The sequence below is a fragment of the Lissotriton vulgaris genome, chromosome 1_1, assembly GCF_964263255.1.
Source record: "Lissotriton vulgaris chromosome 1_1, aLisVul1.2, whole genome shotgun sequence".
In the NCBI taxonomy this organism is placed as follows: Eukaryota; Metazoa; Chordata; class Amphibia; order Caudata; family Salamandridae; genus Lissotriton; species Lissotriton vulgaris.
In genome coordinates this window covers 409,714,712-409,736,678 of record NC_141685.1, presented here as the reverse complement: position 1 = coordinate 409,736,678, position 21,967 = coordinate 409,714,712, and the positions used below count along the sequence as shown (strand labels likewise).

The window sequence follows — 21,967 nt, the reverse complement described above, 5'->3', positions numbered from 1 at the left end:
CGGAAAGCTATGTACAAGAACTGACGTCAGCGCGCGAGGGCGGCGTCTAAGTACTTTGACATTATCCCGGCGACCACGACGACTGACGCTGAGCCGCAGACTACGCCTACCAACGCGCAGGGGTACTGCTACGCAAAACTTTCCGGATCCAGTCTGACACCTGGGGATATTCTAAGGTAAGGAATCTAACACTAACTACTGTTTCTTACAGATATATTGTTATTGAAGGTAAGTAACTTGTGCGCCAGGTCTTGAGTAGCCTCCTGAAGGTAAGTAGGTCTTCGGTCTGCCATAGGAGGATGGGGAGGGTGTTCCAGGACTTGGCCGCGAGGTATGAGAATTATCTGTCGCTGGTGGTTGCTCTCCGGTTGCGAGGGATGGTGGCGAGGTTGTCGGAGCTATCGGTTTTGGTGTAGAAGGTGAGTCCTTTGAGGTATGCTGGTCCGGTGTTGTGGAGTACTTTGTGTGCATGGGGAAGAAGCTTGAAGATGAACCTCTTGTTGACGGGGAGCCAGTGCAGGTCTCTCAGGTGGGGTGTGATGTGGCTGTGACGAGGGATGGCGAGGTTCAGGCGTGCAGAGGCGTTCTGTAGGCGTAGCAGTCGTTTCAGCAGTTTGTCCGGGGCTCCCGCGTAGAGGTCGTATCCGTAGTCCAGTCTTCTGCTGACCGGGTGACCGTTCTTCTAGTGTTGGTGGGGATCCACCTGTAGATGTTTCGGAGCATGCGGAGGGTTTTGAAACAGGAGGATGAGATGGCGTTGATTTGCTTGTTCATGGATAGTGTTGAATCGAGGATGAATCCCAGTTTGCGTGCGTGGTCGATGGGTGTTGGTGATGCTCCCAGGGCGGTCGGCCACCAGGAGTTGTCCCAGGCAGAGCGGGTGGAGCCGAGGATGAGGACCTTTGTCTTGGCCGAATTCAGCTTTAGGGGGCTGTCATTAATCCATTCGGCAACAGCATTCATTCCTTCGTGGAGGATGGTTTCAGCGGTGAGAGGGTCCTTAGTGAGCGAGAGGATCAGTTGTGTGTCCTCTGCGTAAGAGATGATGTTGCGGTTGTGCTGTCTGGCAACGTGGGCGAGCGGGCTATGTAGAATTTGAAAAACGTTGGGCTGAGGGAGGATCCATGGGGTACGCCGCAGATGATCTTGGTGACTTTGGATTGAGGGGGGGGGGGGGGGGGGGCGGACGCACTGCGTTCCCACCAGAGAGAAAGTAGGTGGTCCAGTGCTTTGCCTCGGATTCCTATCGTGGAGGCGAGTGCGTAGGGTGTGTTCACCGACTGTCGAATGCGTCTGATAGGTCCAGGAGGATAAGGGCAGCAGTCTCGCCATTGTCCAGCAGAGCCCTGATGTCATCGGTGGCGGAGATGAGCAGTTTCGGTGCTGTAGTTGTTGCGGAACCTGGACTGGGATGGGTCCAGGATGTTGTTCTCCTCGAGGTAGCGGGTCAGCTGTTTGTTGACAGTTTTCTCGATGACCTTTGACGGTAACGGGAGCAGCGAGATGGGCCGGAAGTTCTTGAGGTTCTTGGGGTCTGCTTTGGGTTTCCCGAGCAGGGCTTTGAACTGATTGTGCTGCCAGCTCTCTGGGAAGGTTGCGGTCTCGAAGGAGATGTTGATGGCTTTGCGGAGGTGGGGTGCGATAGTGGCGCTGGCTTTGTTGAAGATGTGGTGAGGGCATGGGTCTGATGTTGGTCCAAGTGAGTAGGTGGTGGCCGTGGGTGGTGGCCGTGGGGTCTGAGTGTCGTTGGCTGCCGTGGTAGACTGGTTGTTGAAGCTGTCGTGGATGTCTGCGATCTTGCGGTGGAAGGAGGAGGCCAGGGAGTCGCACAGGTCTTGCAACTGTGGGATGTCGTTGGTGCTGGTGCTGGGGTTGGAGAGTTCCTTCACAATGTTGAAGAGCTCTTTGCTGTTGTGTGCGTTGTTGTCGAGGCGGTCCTTGAAAGAGTTTTTTGGGCGGATCTGATGAGGTGGTGATGTTGGCGCTTGGCATTCTTGTGGGCTGCTTGGTTCTCTGGTGTATGTTCGTTACGCCATTTCTTCTCCAGCTTTTGGCAGTTTTGCTAGGATGTCTGGAGGTCCGCAGTGAACCAGCTGGCAGTTTTGTTTGTGCGACTGTGGGAGGGGGTTCTTGATCGGGGCGAGGGTGTTGGCGCAGTCTTTTATCCAGCATCTGAAGTTTCTGGCGTCTGTGTCTGTAGGGTCTCTGTGTGGGCTCTGGGCAAGGGTGGTGTGTAGCTGGTCTTCTGTGATTTTACTCCAGCAGCGGCGTGGGATCTGTTGGGCGCAGTAGTGCATGGTTGGCTTCTCGAAGGTGAAGTGGATGCAGCGGTGATCGGTTCAGTGGAGTTTGGTTGTGTGGCTGAAGGAGTCGTGGGAGCCTGCGAGAAGATGGGATCAAGCGTGTGTCCGGCGGAGTGGGGGGTAGTCGTGACGAGTTGTTTGAGTCTGAGGTTGTCTAGCAGGTTAGTGGAGTTGGTGTCGTTCTCTAGGCGGAAATTCAGGTCCCCGAGGAGGATGTAGTCCGTGGACGCAAGGGCTTGCGTGCTAATGAAGTCGGCGATGGTGACAAAGTTTTCCTTCACACTAGGCCTTCTTTCCTTCCCAAAGTTTTTACCTCTTTCCACATAGGAGACATCATAACTTTGGCCACCTTCTTTCCGCATCCTAAAAAAGAAGAGCGGCTCCATCGTCCGGATCCAAAACTTGCACTTTACTTTTATCTGGATCATTGCACAAGACAATTCTGGGTGGATGACCAACTCTTTGTTGGATATGCGGGAGCCAAGAAAGGTTTGACTGTAGAAAAATGGACCATCTCTCAATGGGTCATTCTTTGTATAAAAATCTACTATTCCGTTGCAAAAAAGGAACCTCCAGTAGGGTTGCATGCCTATTCCACTAAGGCAACGGCAGCTACTACTGCTTTGGGACGTGGAGTCCATCTTCATGATATCTGACAGGCAGCTACGTGGGCTTCACCCGCACATGTTTACCAAACACTACTGCCTGGACAGCCAAGTCCGGTGAGACGGCTTCTTTGGCCTTTCAGTTCTCCAGGACTTTCTGGTGTGAACTTGGTTCGCAGACCCACCTCCAATGTTGGTATTGCTGGGGTATCTATTCTAAGGTGAGAAATCCATAACTAATTGTCTCTTTCAGATGAACAAATGACTTGCCTTTCGGTAACGATATATCTGTAAGGGACATTGATTAGTTATGGATTCCTCACTGCCCCACCCATCCTCCCCGTTCTGCAAACTGACTTCTAGAGTAAGGGACTCAATTCAATTCAGCTTCATTCTGTGCATACAAAGGTCACCAGAAAAGCACAAAGTTCATACGACATAAATATAAATTAATAAAAAATCACAGTACATACAATATAAGAATAATAAAACAATATTTCATTAATTTTATATCATAAAATGCAAATACTTGTTTATAAAATGGGGTATATATATATATATATATATTTATGGGCTTGCAATTCTCTCTACATGTTGATCTTTCAGTTATAAAAGTTTATATTTACACAACTAGGTTATATTGTCCACATTCTCATATGATAAGGCTTCCAGATAAGTGTAGTCTTTTCTTTTTCTAATTGCACATGGTACATATCTGATTACGGAACTAATAATTTTCACATTTCCCAGATTACAAATAAGGCTGAACGCATGTTTGTAATTAAAACCATATATATATATATATATATCCAAAAAGAACTGCTTCCACGCTTGAAGACACCCACACAACGCTTCGTTTTCACCTTTTTATTCGAGGGCAGCAGCATGTTCAGCGCGTCTCATCAGCAAATTATTCAAGCCATTTTCTGCCATACGCGTTACGGGAACCACTTCCCTTGATCACTGGCTAGGCAATTCTGGAGCTGTGACTGCGTGCAATCAGTCTCTAATAAAAGTATGAACATGCTGCTGCCCTCGAATAAAAAGGTGAAAACGAAGCGTTGTGTGGGTGTCTTCAAGCGTGGAAGCAGTTCTTTTTGGATTTATTGTGGCCGTGCTCCTGGCCACGAGGACTACCCCCCTGCTATAAAACGGGCCCTAGCGCCTTGAAAAGGTAGGCGCTTTGTGGGACAACGCACCTGTTCGAATAGGCACAAACGAGCGGCATGTAAGGGGATGTCACAACAGCAATGTGATGTTGAAGGATGCAGTGTGAAAGCGGCGTCTACCACAGAATAACAACACTTACCTGGACTACACGAACCAGCAGTCCTCCAAGTCCCGCCCACTGAGGCTTTGAATACTTTTATTAGAGACTAATTGCACGCAGTCACAGCTCCAGAATTGCCTAGCCAGTGATCAAGGGAAGTGGTTCCCGTAACGCGTATGGCAGAAAATGGCTTGAATAATTTGCTGATGAGACGCGCTGAACATGCTGCTGCCCTCGAATAAAAAGGTGAAAACGAAGCTTTGTGTGGGTGTCTTCAAGCGTGGAAGCAGTTCTTTTTGGATGGATATATATATATATATATATATATATATATATATATATATATATATATATATATATATATATATATATATATATATATATATATATATATATACACATATAACTAACAAAAGAGAATAAAGTGGATAGTTGTGGTTACATTTTTCCATTTATAGGAAGGCTGCTAAAAGATGTAATGTATCCATCCTCAACCTTGCTAGTTAAATCTATACTGGAAATTTCTCACCAATACAAGGTATAAGGGTAAGCCAACCGTGGCCACCCATTCATGGTAGGAGACAACACTTTGTTTCAAGTTAGCAACTCTAGCTCTATCGTTTTGCACACGTTTGGAATATCTGGCCCTCAGGTCCCTTTTGCTAATCTCTCGAGTGGTCGAAGGATTATTTTTTATCAAAGTCAATTTTACAATAGGTTATTAATTTGGAGATATGCTCCAACCATGGACTTTTCCTGTTAGAATCAAGTGTCCGACAGTCCATTTTTATTTCTTTCGAGAATTTAGTTTCATCCTTGGACCATATCCCTTGCCAAAGGAGCAAGCCGGCTAAATTTAATCGTGTCAGTTATGGGGCTGTTATTTCCTTATGTACTATGCAATTTGCTGTAGCTTGAGGGACCACTAACAATCTTTTAAAGAATTTATTTTCTTGTGTTTGTAAAGTAGCAATAGGTGCTCTTCCCCCAAATCGCAGCCCCATAACAAACCCCAGTAATACACTTGCTCCGATACAGGGCTAAAATCGCTCGTATGGGCTTATTTCCTAAGTTCGAGGCATGTGGGCTGCTGAATTCATATCTGTGCATAGATCGCCGCCTAGTGTTGGGTCCGGATGATTGCACATTGTTGTCCTGGAAGAGTCTTCGAAGTATCACGAGATAGGTGGCTCCTCCCCTGGACTACAGTGCGCATGGGCATCGACTCCATCCCCAGATTGTTTTTTTCCGCCATTGGGTTCGGATGTGTTTCGGTTCCCTCTGTCGGAATCGATAATTGTTTAACTTTCTTTACTTGAGACCAAAAGGTCTTTAGGACTCGCGTCGGTATTGTCTATCGTTCGGGTTCGTTTGTTCATCGGCTCCGAACCATTACTACCCTTCCGCGTGCTTTTGGAGCGGACGGGCCTACACGACGCTCCAGACTACTTCATCATGGAACGAAGTCCATTTAAGAGGTGCCCGGTGTGTGCCTCAAAGTACCCACATATCGACGTGCACCCAGTGTGCAATAAGTGCTTATCGCCGGACCACAACGAGGCCAAGTGTATGGCCTGGTCAAAGTTCCGGTCGAAGAAGACTCTCAAGCTCCGCAGGGCCGCACGACTGCAGGCCCAGAGTTCGGCACCCCCTCCAGCGAACATCTTCGAGGAGGATGTAGACGACGACACCTTCCAGAATATCTCAGACTCTAACCCGGCATCAGGGGTCGAGGAGGACTACGACGCGGAAGACGAGGAGTTCGAAGAAGTCGTCGAGGAGGTAGGGGACGACGACGGGGCCATTGCCACCGTAGAGGATAGCTCGGAGGAGGAGCTTCCTCACACTGACTCCGGGGCCAGCTCACATTCTAAGGCCCAGGCCGAGGGATCGCCTTCGGGCCTTACCCAAAGCCTTGATTCCCGTCCCACGGCTCCGCCTTCCGGCCCGGCCACGGACATTGGTACGGCACCACTCACGGTGCAGAAACCGAAAGTGAAACCATCGGTGTCGACGCCACCAGTATCAAAACCGAAAGCGCAAGTCGCACTGGTCGGGTCGAAGACTTCGGAGGCCTCGGCGCCGAAGAAATCCAAGATGGCCGTCTAGCTCAAGAACCACGCCAAAATGGCCGATCCGAAGACTACGGTGTCGAAGCCGAAGGCGAAAACGCCCGACGCGGCTGCGTCGGCGCCGAAGTTGGTCGACGCTCTGAAGAGTTGCATCGACACCAAGAAGGTCGACGACCATAAGAAGGCCCCGAAGAAGCGGCAGGACGACCCCAAGTCTCTAACTGCCCCGCTTCCACTCGACAAGGCAAAGGGGGGAGCTGCGTCGGCTCCGAAGACTGCGTCCTTGGTTGCCGTCCCAAACCCGGCTTCGGAAGACTCTCTCGAGCCGGTCCGTCCCTCCGCCTCATTCACCAAGAAGGCCACGGAGTCCCTTCAGCGTATTAGGGAGGGGGCCGCGGCGGTCGAGCCGAAGGACACTGTGCCGCCCAAGCCCCTACAGAAACCGGCGAAGGCGCAGACGCCGATTCTGTTCACGTTGCCGCCAAAGACGGCGCCAAAGGCTTTCGCTCCGAAACCTGGGACCGGAGTGCCCTTGAAGTTATCTTCGACACCGAAGGCATCGTTAGTGGTTCCAAGCCCGCGCCACCAACCACTGGCAGAGGAGGAGCGTCAAGAGGTGATTATCGACGCCAACACAGGCAAGCTCTCTCTCCTTAAACGGAAGATCACCCCTGAGCCAGCTTTAGAACATTTCCAGATCCCACTTAAGAAGAATTTGGACTCTGCGGGTGCATCTGCCCCTATGGAGCCTGCATCTCCACAAAGTCAGGAACTCTCACCCACTCATTCTAATGTTGAGGAGGGTGATGGAAACGATGAGGATGAGTATGCTTATCCAGTTTACTCTGACCCAGAGGATGTGACTGAGCCATGGTCTGCCGGGGGCGACCTTGGGGACCCTCATTCGGGATAGGAGCCTCAGCTTTTTGCAGCAAAGACTTCCCCAACAGAAGACTCTGCGGCCTTCAACGCTCTGATTGAAAGAGCTGCAGCCAATCATGACGTCGATCTCCATGCAGACCCAGTAGACGTCGATTTTCTTTTTGACACCTTTTCAGTGGCTGAAAACACTGTTAAGACATTGCCAATGCTCAAAGGGGTGTTAAAACATGCGCCAGAGGTTTTCAAGGAGCCCACCCGAGCAAGAGTCATTAATCCTCGTATTGACAAGAAGTACAAGGCAGCGCCCACTGATCCAACATACATCAAGGGACAGTTGCCACTGGATTCCTTGGTTGTCTCCAATGCACGCAAAAGAGCCAACTCACAGACTACGGGTGATGCTCCTCCCCCAGACAAGGAATCAAAAGTGTTTGAGGCTTCGGGGAAACGTATTGCTGCGCAGGCAGCCAATATGTGGCGCATTTCCAACACACAGGCGCTACTTGCGCGCTACGACAGGGCACACTACGACACTCTAGAGACCCTTCTACAGCACTTGCCAGATCAATATAAGGAGGCAGCTGAAATGTTGATTCAGGAGGGGAAGCTTATCACCAATGCTTCAATTAAGTGTGCTCTGGATGTGGCAGACACCGCCTCAAGAGCAATAAACACTAGTGTTCTACTGCGTAGACATGCATGGCTCAGAATATCAGGTTTCAAACCAGACATTCAAACTACCATCCTAAACCAAACTGTCAATCCAGACCACCTGTTTGGCCAGAAGTGGATGCCACCCTCGAAAAAATGAAAAAAGACACTGACACTGCTAAATCTATGGGTGCCCTGCAGTCCCAGCAGTTTCGGGGTGGTTCCTTTCGCCGCTCCAGTAACAGAGGCGCCTCAAGGGGTCAAGCGTCACAATCCACGCAATTCTATAAGAGTAACACCCAATCCTCATATACCAACAAGGGTCGGGGTGGATACCGTGGCAACAACGTCAAAGGCAGAGGACGTGGTAATAACAGCTCCAGGTCCTCCACCGCCAGCAAACAGTGACGCCTTGTCACTGCCCCCCGACCACGCAACACCGGTCGGGGGGAGACTCCAGCAGTTCCTGCCCGTGTGGAAGTCCATCACCACGGACAGGTGGGTCAGATCTCTTATCCAATATGGTTATTGTCTGGAGCTCACATCCACTCCACCCAACATACCCCCAAAGAGCCGTCCTATGTCCGGCGAGCATTTGCACTTGTTGCAGCAGGAAGTCAACGTCATGCTGCAAAAAGGCGCAATAGAGCTCGTGCCCCTGCAGGAAAGGGGTACAGGAGTTTACTCCCTGTACTTTCTGATTCCAAAGAAGGACGGATCCCTCATGCCCATCCTAGACCTCAGACCTCTCAATTTTTACATTCTGTCGGAACATTTCCATATGCTCACGCTGCAGCAGGTTCTCCCACTGCTTCGGCAAGGGGGCTTCCTGGCGACTCTGGACCTCAAGGATGCGTATTTTCACATTCCCCTGCATCCTTCTCACAGAAAGTACCTAAGGTTCACCATTCAGAACCAACACTACCAGTTCAAGGTTCTGCCTTTTGGGGTCACCACAGCGCCAAGTGTCTTCACAAAGTGCCTAGCCACGGTGGCGGCGCATCTGAGACGTCAGAACATCCACGTCTACCCCTATCTGGACGACTGGCTTATTCAAGCCAAGTCGGCCCAGCAGTGCGCCGATCACGTGTCCCAAACCATTCACCTTCTGCACGATCTGGGTTTCTCACTGAATTACCCAAAGTCCCATCTCCAGCCCGCTCACATACGGCAGTATCTGGGTGCAACCATAGACACTCTGGCGGCCACTGCACAGCCCAATTCAGTGAGAGTTGACCGCATTCAGTCGCTGATCCAGAGATTCAGACCTCAACACTCGCTTCCAGCAAGAGTGTTCATGCAGTTGATAGGCATGATGGCCTCCTGCATCTCCATAGTCCCACACGCCAGACTACATATGCGTCCGCTTCAGGAGTGCTTAGCACGTCAGTGGACTCAGGCTCACGGGCAGTTGAAAGACCTAGTGTTGGTGAGCGGTCGGGCATACAACTCTCTGCATTGGTGGAATCCTCCACGAAACCTTTGCAAGGGCCGACCGTTTCAAGAGCCTGTGCCGCAGATCATCCTGACGACGGACGCTTCTCTCCAGGGATGGGGAGCGCATGTACTCCAATACACAGTGCAGGGACTATGGACACTACAGCAGAAGAAGATGCACATCAATGTACTAGAACTGATGGGGATCTTCATGGCCTTAAAGGCATTCAAAGTACATCTGTGCAACAAGGTCGTGTTTATCCGGACGGACAAGATGACGGCCATGTACTACATTCAGAAACATGGGGGAACACACTCTCCACAGCTGTCTCATCTGGCTCAGAGCATGTGGAAGTGGGCCATTCAGAGGAACATCTTCCTCATGGCAGAACACCTCCCAGGCAAAGACAATCAGATGGCGGACCTGCTCAGCAGGCACAGCCACCAAATGCACGAGTGGGAGATACATCCATCAGTACTCCAGCCGTACTTCCTAAGATGGGGTCATCCAGAGATAGACCTGTTCGCCACATGGGAGAACGCAAAATGCCAAAGCTTCGCCGCCAGGTTCCCACACCCGCAATCGCAGGGCAATGCGATATGGATGAACTGGTCAGGCAGATTTGCGTACACTTTTCCCCCAGCACCCCTGATACCGCTGGTGGCGCGCAAGCTCAGGCAGCACTCGATGACTCTCATCCTAGTTGCTCCAACGTGGGCTCGCCAACCATGGTACACCACGTTTCTGGAACTTTCCGTGGTACCGCATCAAAGGCTTCATCTCACACCCAGCCTTCTGACGCAGAGCCATGGCGACATTCAGCACCCAGATCCGCAACAGCTCAACCTGGCGATCTGGCTCCTGAGGTCCTAGAGTTTGGCTACCTTAACCTTCCTCCCAATTGCATGGACATCATTCGGGAGGCAAGAAAGCCCACTACTAGAGCATGTTATGCGGCTAAATGGAAGCGGTTTGTCATTTATTGCGCAAACCACAACATTAATCCACTAGATGCTTCCATTCAAAACATCATCTGTTACCTGTTCCATCTGTACCAGTGTAATTTGGCATATACTTCCATCCGCATTCACCTGTCTGCGATGGCCGCATACCTCCAGAATAGACAGCACCTTTCACTTTTCAAGGTGCCTGCTATCAAAGCTTTTCTGGAAGGACTCAAAAGGGTCATTCCACCACGGACTCCACCAGCTCCAGAATGGAACCTCAATGTGGTTCTTACAAGACTGATGGGTCCTCCCTTTGAGCCACTGCATTCTTGCGAACTTCAGTTCTTGACTTGGAAGGTGGCTTTCTTAGTAGCAATTACATCGATACGGAGGGTTAGTGAGCTGCAGGCCCTCACAATCCAAGAGCCTTTCTTCCAGGTTCATGCTAACAGGGTAGTGCTCCGCACCAACCCTAAATTTCTACCCAAGGTTGTGTCTCAGTGCCACATAAACCAAACAATTGAGTTGCCAGTGTTCTTTCAAAATCCTGAGTCGCTGGCGGAGCGGATGCTCCAAACCCTTGACGTTAAAAGGGCCCTAATGTATTACATTGATAGGACCAAGGATTTCAGAAAGACTAAACAGCTTTTCGTTGCCTTTGCGCCACATCACAAAGGTAACGCTATTTCCAAGGCTGGTATTGCTAGGTGGATCGTGAAATGTATTCAAATCTGCTATGCAAAGGCAAAACGCACTCTTACAATTCCACCAAGAGCCTACTCCACCAGAAAGTTGGGGGCTTCTATGGCCTTCCTTGGAAACATTCCCTTAGAGGACATATGTAGAGCAGCCACATGGTCTACCACACATACATTTACTAAACATTACTGTGTAGACGTGCACTCTAAACAGCGGGCAGCTGTAGGGCAGGCTGTTCTCAAGACACCTTTCCAAACTGCTGCAGCTGGCATGGGCGGCCGCCGCTAATGGAGGGACTGCTATGTATTCTATGCACAGATATGAATTCAGCAGCCCACATGCCTCGAACTGCAAATGCTACTTACCAGTATACATCTGTTCTTGGCATGTAGGGCTGCTGACATTCATATCGCCCGCCCTCCTCCCCGGCGCCTGTAGCAGCTGCAGTGTTTACATATCATTTCATGGCATGGTCATCATTCACTGAGTTCACTCCATCTCGGCCACAATGGCTAAAAACAATCTGGGGATGGAGTCGATGCCCATGCGCACTGTAGTCCAGGGGAGGAGCCACCTATCTCGTGATACTTCGAAGACTCTTCCAGGACAACAATGTGCAATCATCCGGACCCAACACTAGGCGGCGATCTATGCACAGATATGAATGTCAGCAGCCCTACATGCCAAGAACAGATGCATACTGGTAAGTAGCATTTGCATTTTGTGTCAAATCTAAAAATACTTTCCGTCACACTTTAAAAAAAAATCTTTTTATTGTAAGACAGACAAAATCATTAAAAAAAAACTTCATAAACAACAACATTAAATAAAGCAATCGTCCAGGAGGATATAGAACAAGAAGAAAAGCTGCAGAGATGTGATCAAAAAATAAATAAAAGAAACAATAGCAATGACATTCAGGCAGATCGCAGTCCACGCCTCCTAAAGGGATTCTCCATCTGCATTATAGGCAGCACCATCTACAAAGGGAGTACATAGAAGTCCTCTGTACTCGTTCCATGGGCCCCATACTCTCGTCCATTTGCCCGGGCAACCCCTCCCTTCATACACCACCCTCTCAGCCTGCGTGCACCAGTCCATATCCGCCGTCCATTTCCTTCTACGGGGCACGGCACCTCCCTTACAGGGTCTTGCAATATTCCTCTTTGCTACTATACAGCCCAGAGAGACCCACGTTGCTCGGTCCGATTCAGATCTGTGACATCCCAGATATTTAGGGGTCTATTGGTTTTTGGTATATTTGGGAAATAAGGGATACAATCTCATTCCATTAATGCTGAAGTACCTGGCATTCCCACCATTGATGCATAAAAGTACCCACTCCACTCCACCACAGTTACGGGGACAAATTGGGGAGAGCAGAAACCCCATCTTGACCAAAGCCGTGGAGGTGTAGTAGGCTCTGTGTAGCAGTTTTAGGTGGATACGTTTAAATCGGGACCTGATAGCCACTTCCTTGGGTGAAGCCAGGGCCTCCCTCCAGTGTTCCTCCGGTATGTCCCCCAGGTCAGCCACGCATTTCATATGGATTTTATCCTGCGGTTCTGGAAGATTATTAATTATCTTGCAATATGTTAAGGAGATTGCCTTATGTGGTAGATAGTCGTCTAGGAGCCTATCTTCTAAAGGCAATGAGGCCGGGAGATTTGAGCCCCTAGGAATGATCTTGGTGAGTGCGCTGCATATTTGTAAATAGCCTAAGGTTTCCCCCTCATGGAGCTGGTATTTGACCTGTAGCTCGGCAAACGGGACCACCGCGCCCTTCTCCTATACATCTCCAACCTCAGTGAGGCCAATCAGATCCCATTTATCAAAACCGGGCCGAGCCGACAACATCCCGAAGTGACAGGATTCTAGCAGTGGGGTTACTAGTGTGATTTTACCCTTCCATCCCATTGCTGTTATAGCCGCTCCACAGTTTGAGACTGTGGTAGAGGTGGGTGTGAACAAAGGTGCATGCTTTGGCCCGCCATAAAGTGCCCTCGATTTTTATCCCCCGTCATGTTGAATCGGTCCATTCTGTAAGCTGGGTCTATGATGGGTCGATGCGCCCTGTGAGTAAGGACCATAAGTTGAGAGGCCCAGTAATACATTTTAAGTGGGGGGACGCAGTACCTCCGTAATACCAGATACGTTGGAGTTTGTCTAGTGTGATCCGGGGGAGTGCCTCCATTCCATAACAGAGAACGGACCTCAGAGTCAATTATGGAGAAGTATTGAGGCGGGACTGGGTATGGTGTATTTTGCAAAGCATACAAAAAACGGGGGAGTGCCATAATTTTAAACATGCAGTCCGTCCTAATAAGGTGAGAGGCAACCCCTTCCAGTGCTGCACATCCGCGCTGTAATGGCGGTAGGAGATTCCTCACGTGAAAGGAGTCTGGATCCTTTGTAATGTATACACCCATATAACGTAAGACCTCAGTAACCTCGACTGTACAATCCCGGGGGAGCCGTGGATGAGCCCCATTAAGCACATATACCAAGGATTTGTCCCAGTTGATCACATAGCCCGAATATTTCCGAAAGAGGGCTAGAATATGGAACACTGAATGCAACGAGGACCAGGGTTTGCATAAATACAAAAGATTGTCGTCGGCGTATTGGGATATTCTGTATGACCAATCCGGCGTCCAATTTAGTCCACAAATAGATGGATCACCGCAAATCCACACCCCCAATGGTTACAGTGCCAACGCGAAGAGCAGCGGTGACCGGGGATAGCCCTGCCTCGTTCCGTTCCCTATCTGAAAAATGCCAATCTGCCACCGTTGACTGTCAAACGAGCCAACGGTCTGGTATACAATAAACGTATCCAAGCTAAAAAACGTGGGCCAAAGCCATACCGTTCCAGGGCAGCAAATGAAAAGGGCCACTCCATCATATCAAACGCCATTTTGGCATCCAGGGACACAATTATGGCGTTCTCCTGTATAGTGGAGCCCTGCCGAGCACCCCGTAAAGGCGGCGGAAATTGTTTGCTGTGTTTTTTGTTGGCATAAAGCGGATTGGTCCGGGTGGATCAGCTAAAGCAAGTGGGGCGACAGTAAGAGGGCCAGGAGCTTAGCCAGAATTTCGACTTCCGGATCCAGAAGGGAGATCTGCTGGTAGGAGCCGCATTAGTCCCGGGGTTTCCCTTCTTTATGTATAACTACAATATTTGCCAGTCACTGTGTCTCGGTCAGCCCCCCAAGCTCAACGCATTCATTGTACATTCGCAGGAGATATGGGGCAAGGACCTTAGAGTTCGATTTGTATAATTCAATTGGGAGTCCACTAGGACCCTTGGCTTTTCCTGAAGACAACGCCCCTATTGCTTTAGACACCTCCTCAGCTTCGAGAGGAGCATCAAGATCAGTCACATCCTGGGGGGTCCAGGTGCGGCAGAGGCAGTTTAGAGAGTAAATCAGCGGCCTTCTCCTGAGTTGAAGTGGATGTGGGAACATATAGGCGCTCAAAGTACTTAGCAAAAATGCCCACAATTCGGCCCGGTCACTCAGTCTCTCACCAGCCGGAGCAACTATCTCGGCAACCCAGCGGTTGGCCGCTTCTTGTTTATCAAACCACGCCAGTAGTTTACTTGCTTTATCGCCTATCTCGTAAATCCTATGTTGTGTCGCGCGGTAATGTGCCCTGGCCTCCTCACTTGCTAGTGCAAGATATTCCTGCTGCTTTACTGCAAGCCTATGAGAGGTGTCGGGGGAGGCGGAAGCGACAAGATCATTCTCAAGGTTAGCCACCTCTAATTCAATCTCATCTAGCTGCTTACGGTTGTTCCTTTCGATGGCCCACCACAGCCACCACCCCGCACCCACGTATCACCGTTTTGTACGCCTCCTACAATGTTATGTTGGAGTCTACTGAGCCATTGTTTTCTGCGAAATAATCGAACGTGGCCTTTATCAATTTCTCGTATGTCTGGAACTCCTAGATACCATGCATTAAGGGCCATCTTTCGATGCGGGCGGGGTGAAACCCCCACCATAGTGTGCTAGGATCGGTGAGTGATCGGATATGCCCCTCGTTAAGAAGGAAGAAGGAGATGTCACCATACATGGAAAGCTGAGAGGCCTGGCAAAAGAGATAATCAATTTGGGACAGACTCTCATGAACCCCAGAGAGGAAAGTATATTGTCAGTCTAGAAGATGAAGAGTGCGCCACGCGTCAATCAGACCTCTAGGAATTCAGCTAGCAATTTCCCCTGTGACTCAGGACATCGGGATGGCAAACTGTCTATTTCTCCAGCCAAAGCGGCATTACAATCACCCCCCCAGTAAAAGGGCTCCCTCAGTCAAATTCATCAGATGCGCGCCCAGAGCAGTCAGTGTGGACGAGTGAAGTTTGGGGGGTATGTATAAAGAAGTCACATTAAGAGAGCGGCCCTCCCAATTTCCGAACACTGTAAAAAAGCATCCATTAGGGTCATGTGTGATTTTATTAACCTGAAAGGGAACGGAGGACCTTGCAAGGATACCAACCCCTCTGGATCCCCTGGTGAATCCCACATGGGCAAGTAGTTTGTAACCCCATTGAGTCATATGTTGTGCCTGGTATATGCGTTTATTGTCGAAGTACAAGGCCTGGGGAGTGCCTCTTTAGGTATTGTAATACCAAACCTCTTTTAATCCGGTCACCCAGCCCATTGATGTTCCAGGTTATCAGTTTAAGTCGGCCCGGGCCGTGGAAAGTACGGGAGTATCACCCATTAGGATCTTGAAACAGGGGCCCCAGCTCCCACCCGGCCCAATCAGTCAACATACACAACAAGACAAAAACCGAAATATACAGGGATAATCGGCTACAGACATCCGCTATTGTTGCATAAATGCACATGGTCGATCTAGACAGATTGCTCAAAACCTTAAACTGAAAAAAACAAATTACCCTCCTTGTAAAACACCCAACAACCCCCTCCCCACCTTCTTCTCTGCAACGTGGACTCAGAACTTCCCACCACCCCATTTTGCAGAGCGCTTGGATACCCATACTAAACCCAATAGGAGGGAAATGTTACACCACCTACGCATCCAAGATTCGACCCTCTTCCCTCCCGATCCACAAAATGACTGCTCAAAATATAAACAGACAGCTGTAAGCGGGAGTCTAATACCCAGAGCATAGCCTTAAATCAGCTCCCACCTATCATATGCTTCCCCGAGAACAGAGACACATACACAAACGTTCTGTAAGAGGGACATATTAAGGAGCATATGTACGTAGGACACTGGTTGAATAACGTTGCGACCCAGGGATTGAGGCAGATTATCAACCATTCGTAGAATGCAATAGAATGCAAGTCTCAGCATGAATTCGTCGTTATGGTACCTGGACCCTATAATTTCAACCTGGTCTCTGGATGACGGACGGAGTCTTGTGCCTGGTCCCTGGGGGCACCTTCCCTATACTGAGTTGACCTCCAGCCAGTCCCAAGTCTCCTCTGGTGAGTTGAAAAACATCAACTTGCCACTTGCATGCACTCACAATCTTTACGGGAAAAGCATAGCAAATCTCAAATTGTGGCCCCTAAAAGCGCGTTTGACCTCCAGGAAGGAGTTCTCAAACTTCACGGGAGGGCCATTCCTGGCGGCCTGAAGGATGACATCACAATCTAAAGTAAAAAATGCGCGCTAGGATGGGCCATGGGGGAGGCCCCGGCTTCGGCGGGCCCCCAGGTAGTCTATGGGCACGTTCAACAAAGAAATAATTAGAGAGGGATCGAGGCTGTAGATGGTTTTGGATTAGGTCCTCCACAAAAAGGTCAGGAGCCAGCCCTTCCGCTCATTCCGGAACACCTAAATTACATATGTTGTTCCTTCTTGCATGCCCTTCCTGGTCCTCCAGCCGGGCCTCAAGGTCAGATGTCCGGGCTTGTAATTGCTTGACCGCCGATTCCAGGCCCGTGGTGGAGGTCGTGAGCGTGGAGATGGGCCCTTCATTTAGTTTGACTCGTTCCCCCCATGTTTGAGGTCAGCACGGATCAAATTAACATCTATGGAAACTGTGTCCATTTTGTGCTCCAGCGCCATGCTGACCCCCTGCACAGCCTCCATTATGTCCGCCAGTGTCGGGCCTCCGTCAGTAGATTGTTATGTTGCTTCATCAGCTAGTTGTTGCGCCTCAGGATCTGCTGCTTTAGAGTTGGCATATTTGAGTAGTTTTTGGTGCGTTGATGGTTTGGGCCCCCTTGACGTAGCCATAGTGTCTTAGGCTGCCACACCCAGCAAGACCAGCCGGGTTCAGTTTCGTCGGGAGATGCGCAGTAACGTCCACAGACTTATCGTTTTGACAGTGGCAAACACGCACATGAAAAAGGCGGCCAGTAGGATTTATGATGGGCGCGGACCGGGCTTCACAAAGTTATTTCTCCTTAGGACAGCACCGTCAGCGAGCCGCATGTGTGCAAGGCTGCAGAGTTGTCCCACTAGCTGTTGGCAAACAAAACCTTCCACTCCCTGTAGGTGGAGATCCTCAGGGAGATATTGGCGGCTGGTGGGTGGGGGGGGAAGGGGTGGGGCAGAATAAAGACAGTCAGAGTAAAATTGACTGCCCCAAGTAACCACAGATCCCCTGTGTTATGCTCACGATATTGATAGGGGCACAGGATCAAGGAGGCCGCCCCCCGCCTCCTCACAATTGCGTGTCTACAGTGCAGCAAGTCTCTGTGTGCAGTTTTCGTCCCCCGTGCTGCAATAAGGAAGTCATAGGCCCGCCTGACTCAGTGATAATCCAGGGCACCGCAGCTCTTGGTGCAGGAAAATCTCTCCCAGCTTGTGCCTCACGGCCTTAGCGCATGCCGGGAGCCGCAGGTGCCTCAGGGGCCGCTGGACCAACAGCGCGCTCCCGGCCTGCGTCGTAGGCCGCACAGCGTCTTTATCAGGCCCGCCTCCGTCTCAAGGCCGTAGAATGGATTTCCCGTTAGCGTTGGCGTTGGAGCATCAATTCGGCTCGGGGGGGGGGGGCTCCCCACGCTCAGCAGCTCAAGGTCTTCCCTAGACCTCGATATTCACAAGCATCAGGATGGATGTGACACATTTATTAGGAGAATTAGTTGGTGGCCGAGTGAAGCTCTACCCCAGAGCGGCCATCTTGGTCGCCGGCTAGCCACGCCCCTCCCACTTTTAGTCATTTTTAAAAATGTCATGCTGTTCCGTTCAATGTGCATAGGCCAGTTTGGCTAAAAAGCATTTATAAATATGAGAAGCAAGAGACTCTGTGTATAACAATCCTACCAGCATGATGTTTTCTGATCTTGGATCTATTTTTCCCACATGTCATCACAAATGTTTATTTAAAATTGAGCTGTAAACTTTTTTCGGTCATAAAAGACACGAAATTTTCAATTAAATGTTGCAGCCCATTTGCTGTCCTAGAAATTAGGACAGCGTCATCCGCATATAAGAGGACTGGCGTTGGGCGCGTACCAACTTTTGGGGCATCTACTGGTAGTGATTGTAGGAGAGAGTCTACACTATTAATATTAAGAGAGAATAAAAAGGGCTCTAATACGCAACCCTGTCTTATGCTACGTGTAACTCTTCAGGCTGAAGTGCATTCTCCTCTTTTTCCAAAATGTACCCTAGAGTTAAATTGTTAATCTGGGACAGGTAGTTAAAAATTTCCAAGGGTGCGCCTTGCCCCTTTAGTGTTTGCCATAGTGTTTGATGGTTAACTAGGTCAAAAGCACTAGTCAGGTCTACAAATTATAAATGTAACGCTCCTTCCCTATTAATAAATCTAAATTCAGGCATTGTTACACCGTTCCAATACCTCTTCTGAATCCGTACTGAGCATGCGAAAAGATGTTACCTTTGATTGCCCAGTTTTCAAGCCTTTCTAACAAAATACGGCCTGTCACCTTAAAGGAGGAATCAAGAAGAGATATTCGACGGTAGCAATTAGCTATTGCCCTGTCCCCTTTCTAGGTCGCGCGCCTAGCGTTGCAGTGAGCAGCGCAATGCATTTTGTAAGGGAAAAACAGGGTTTGGGTAGCTGACCTAGGAATCGCACACGCTCGTGCGTGTGCTTTCCCTTTTGTGCTACCTGATTGGCCTTTGCATGCGTCTTTTTATAAAGGACTGCACTCAATTTACCTATAACCCCTTCGAGGGTGACCTAATTTGGTTAGGCTCACCTACATTATCTTGCATTTCCGGTCTATTATCTTCTTCTGCACTGGGTTGGTCTTAGTAAGAGAGATTTCATGGTTACAGTACGCAGACACTTCTCTGGGTTTGGTATGGATTTGGTATTTGATTCTAAAGTAAGGAATCTGTGGCTAGATGTCTATCAGATAAACAAGTTGCTTACCTTCGGCAATGCATTATCTGATCGAAACAGGGTCTAGCTGCAGATTCCTTAACCCCTTTGCTGCTCATGACGAGCTCAGCTCGTCATGAGTCACACTGGTCTGTGCTTATGACGAGCTGAGCTTGTCTTGAACAATGGGGAATCTGAAGTAACAGCACAGGAGGGGAAAACCTCTAGCAGCCAAGGTGTTAATGGCCCTAACATCCTCCAAAATGGATCCTGTTTGGTCTTGATTGTTGTGTCTTTATTATTTGTAAAATAAAAAAGAGCTAAGTAAACAAAAGAGAAATCTGTGATCTTGGACGTAATAACTTTTTCATCTCAAGATCTTATTTAGATATTCACATACTGAATTTTTTGGTTAGATATTTGTTCTTTATTTGACATATTAGTGTCTTTTGTTTTAGCGCACGGTTTAATAGCCAGTTTCAGTTTGGGGCTCTGTGTTTAGAGTCCCGAAAATAGTCACGAAAGACTGTGTTGCGAGCAAGTTATATGGACTCTGTTGATGTCTTATCCGGTGGACGGCTTCGATATGGAGGCTTGCAATGCACTCTCCCAGTTCACGGATGTACTATGGGGAAAAAGATTCTGGATTCAGTCTGGTGCCTTGGGAAGATTCTAAAGTAAGGAATCTGCAGCTAGATCCTGTCTCTACCAGATAATGTATTACCGAAGGTAAGTAACTTGTTTGTTTATACTCTCAGCCAGATTCTGGCAGAGAAGAAGGGACTTAGCTCAGAGCTGCTGGTACAGGGAACCAAGACAGACCCATGGCACTGCAATAGTGCTGTAATTGCTGACTGTAGTAAGAAGGAGACAATGCAATTCCCTAGTCTACTTTGAATATGAAAGAAAATAGTAGTAGGAAGGCAGGTACATTCTGATGCATGTGTTTTGTAGTCAGAAAAAGGCATTCAACTATTATTTATAAATCGTCCAATCATTTTACTTAGTATTGCATAACTTTTCATTGAAGAAATGACCAGAGCTGCAAAAAGTAATGCTATCTTAGAGTGGTAGTCAGTTGTCTCTGAGGAGAAGCCACCATCTGCAAGGCATTGTTCTTACTTTAAATCAGGGTGCTCAAAATTGTTCCAGGAGGGCCGGAGCCAAGCAACATTTTCAGGATATACACTTAAGCTAACTTTGCATACCCTGAATCTAAATGGAATATATTTTCAGCAGTGTCACCTGCAATTTCTTTGAGTTTATCCACACTTTAGGGGCTGGGGGAACCAAAACAATACAGAAACTGACATCAGCGAGCAGGGGTGCTGCCTTAATGTGGCGGTGCTTTGTCCCTTCTGCCATGGAAGGCAGTTACTGAGTTTGATTGTGCTACCTGTTGGTGCATGAGAACTGCTGCTTTAGGATTTGATAATTCCTAGAAATATCCTACAGGGAAGCTGTATACAGTTAGAGTAGTCACCAGAAGCAGCATTATTGAATGTTAAGTAACTTCCTCTAATTATAGCTATAGTATCTTCCCACACATTTCTTATCACACTATGTTCAGTTTTCATTTTGTCATGACCCCGATAGAATGGGGAAACTGTCACCAAGGACAATTTCATGAACCCATTTCAGAGATATCTGAACATGACATCATAGTGACTGGAGTTGGTGCTGGTAAGCTGGCATTACTTAAAACTATTCCTCAGCCTTGATGACGTTTCATTAGGATTAGTCTTTGAAGGAAAAAATCTAATGCATCAAAAAGTATTTTGCCGAAGGTAAGTAACTGCTTCTTTAGCTATGTTTTGAACAGATGCGTATATGAGGAATTTCCACCTGCTGAACATTGGGCTGACTTTAAGGCATGTCAAACTATAAAACATTTCTTGATCACTCTAGCTACTGTCTTTCTTTGTTTTGTTTTTGCGTAGCTTTAATAAATTCTCCAACGTTATACCATTGTGCTTAATAAGGGATTGCCTCTGCTTAATTCAACCAGAAGACGCTTTTGTCAGAAACTCAAGGATCTCAGTCTTCAAAATCCCCATCTCTGTCGGCGAAACATCAACACCAACCAAGTGCCAGTTCTATCTTGGAAAGTCTTTTCCGCTCTTCAGCCCCAGGAATGTCAACTTTCCGTGTGCTCTATAACCTGGAGGTAGGAACCATCCTGTATGCCAGAAAAATGGAATGATAAAGGTAAAATGTTAAACACTCCAGTTTATAAGATTACATACAACTAGGTATTGTGTGATGATAATAGATGTATCGAGTGACAGAAGTATAATACTTCCTCGTATGTGGCATAATAACCAAACTAAATTCAAATATAAATAACCAGAGGAAAACGTCCAAATCTGAACACAACTTTGCCTGATGAAACATAACTATATATAGTCTTTTTAGGAATGTTTTTAACCTTTAACCGATGCATCTAAGAACAACCTGGTATTCTTATAGATTTCTTAAATTACAACTTTCCTTAAATAATGACCTTCACATTGTACTTTATTTTAATTAATAAAATGACAACATGTTTAAAATTTGATTGGATATTTTAAGATACTGTATTCCTGAATACCTTGTAAATTAGATTACAGTGATGGTAGGGCTTTAAGGAAAGATAACTGTTTCATGAGGTTCAGACATAATGTTTGCTTTCTTTTTAGGATGTCTTTGCGTTCTGGGTACTTTGTTTGATTACTGATAAAACACCCTGTATTTGTAAAGTACACATTCCACCAAGGGTATCTTGGCACTGAATAACAGATGTTTGTTATCCAACTCAATGATACCCATTTTATCGACCTCAG

General features: G+C 48.2%; 1 protein-coding gene across 3 annotated transcripts in view; it reads left to right on the top strand.

The window, feature by feature from the left end:
• The window catches only part of USP24 (ubiquitin specific peptidase 24), a 1,909,144-nt gene that overhangs the window by 567,874 nt on the left and 1,319,303 nt on the right, over positions 1 to 21,967 (top strand). For 2 of the 3 annotated variants that reach the window (XM_086952716.1, XM_086952707.1), the window contains exon 30: positions 21,154 to 21,312. In XM_086952716.1, coding sequence (XP_086808842.1) covers positions 21,154 to 21,312 — 159 coding nt within the window. The remainder of the gene's footprint in view (positions 1 to 21,153; positions 21,313 to 21,967) is intronic. The other variant, XM_086952711.1, reaches the window with a different exon arrangement.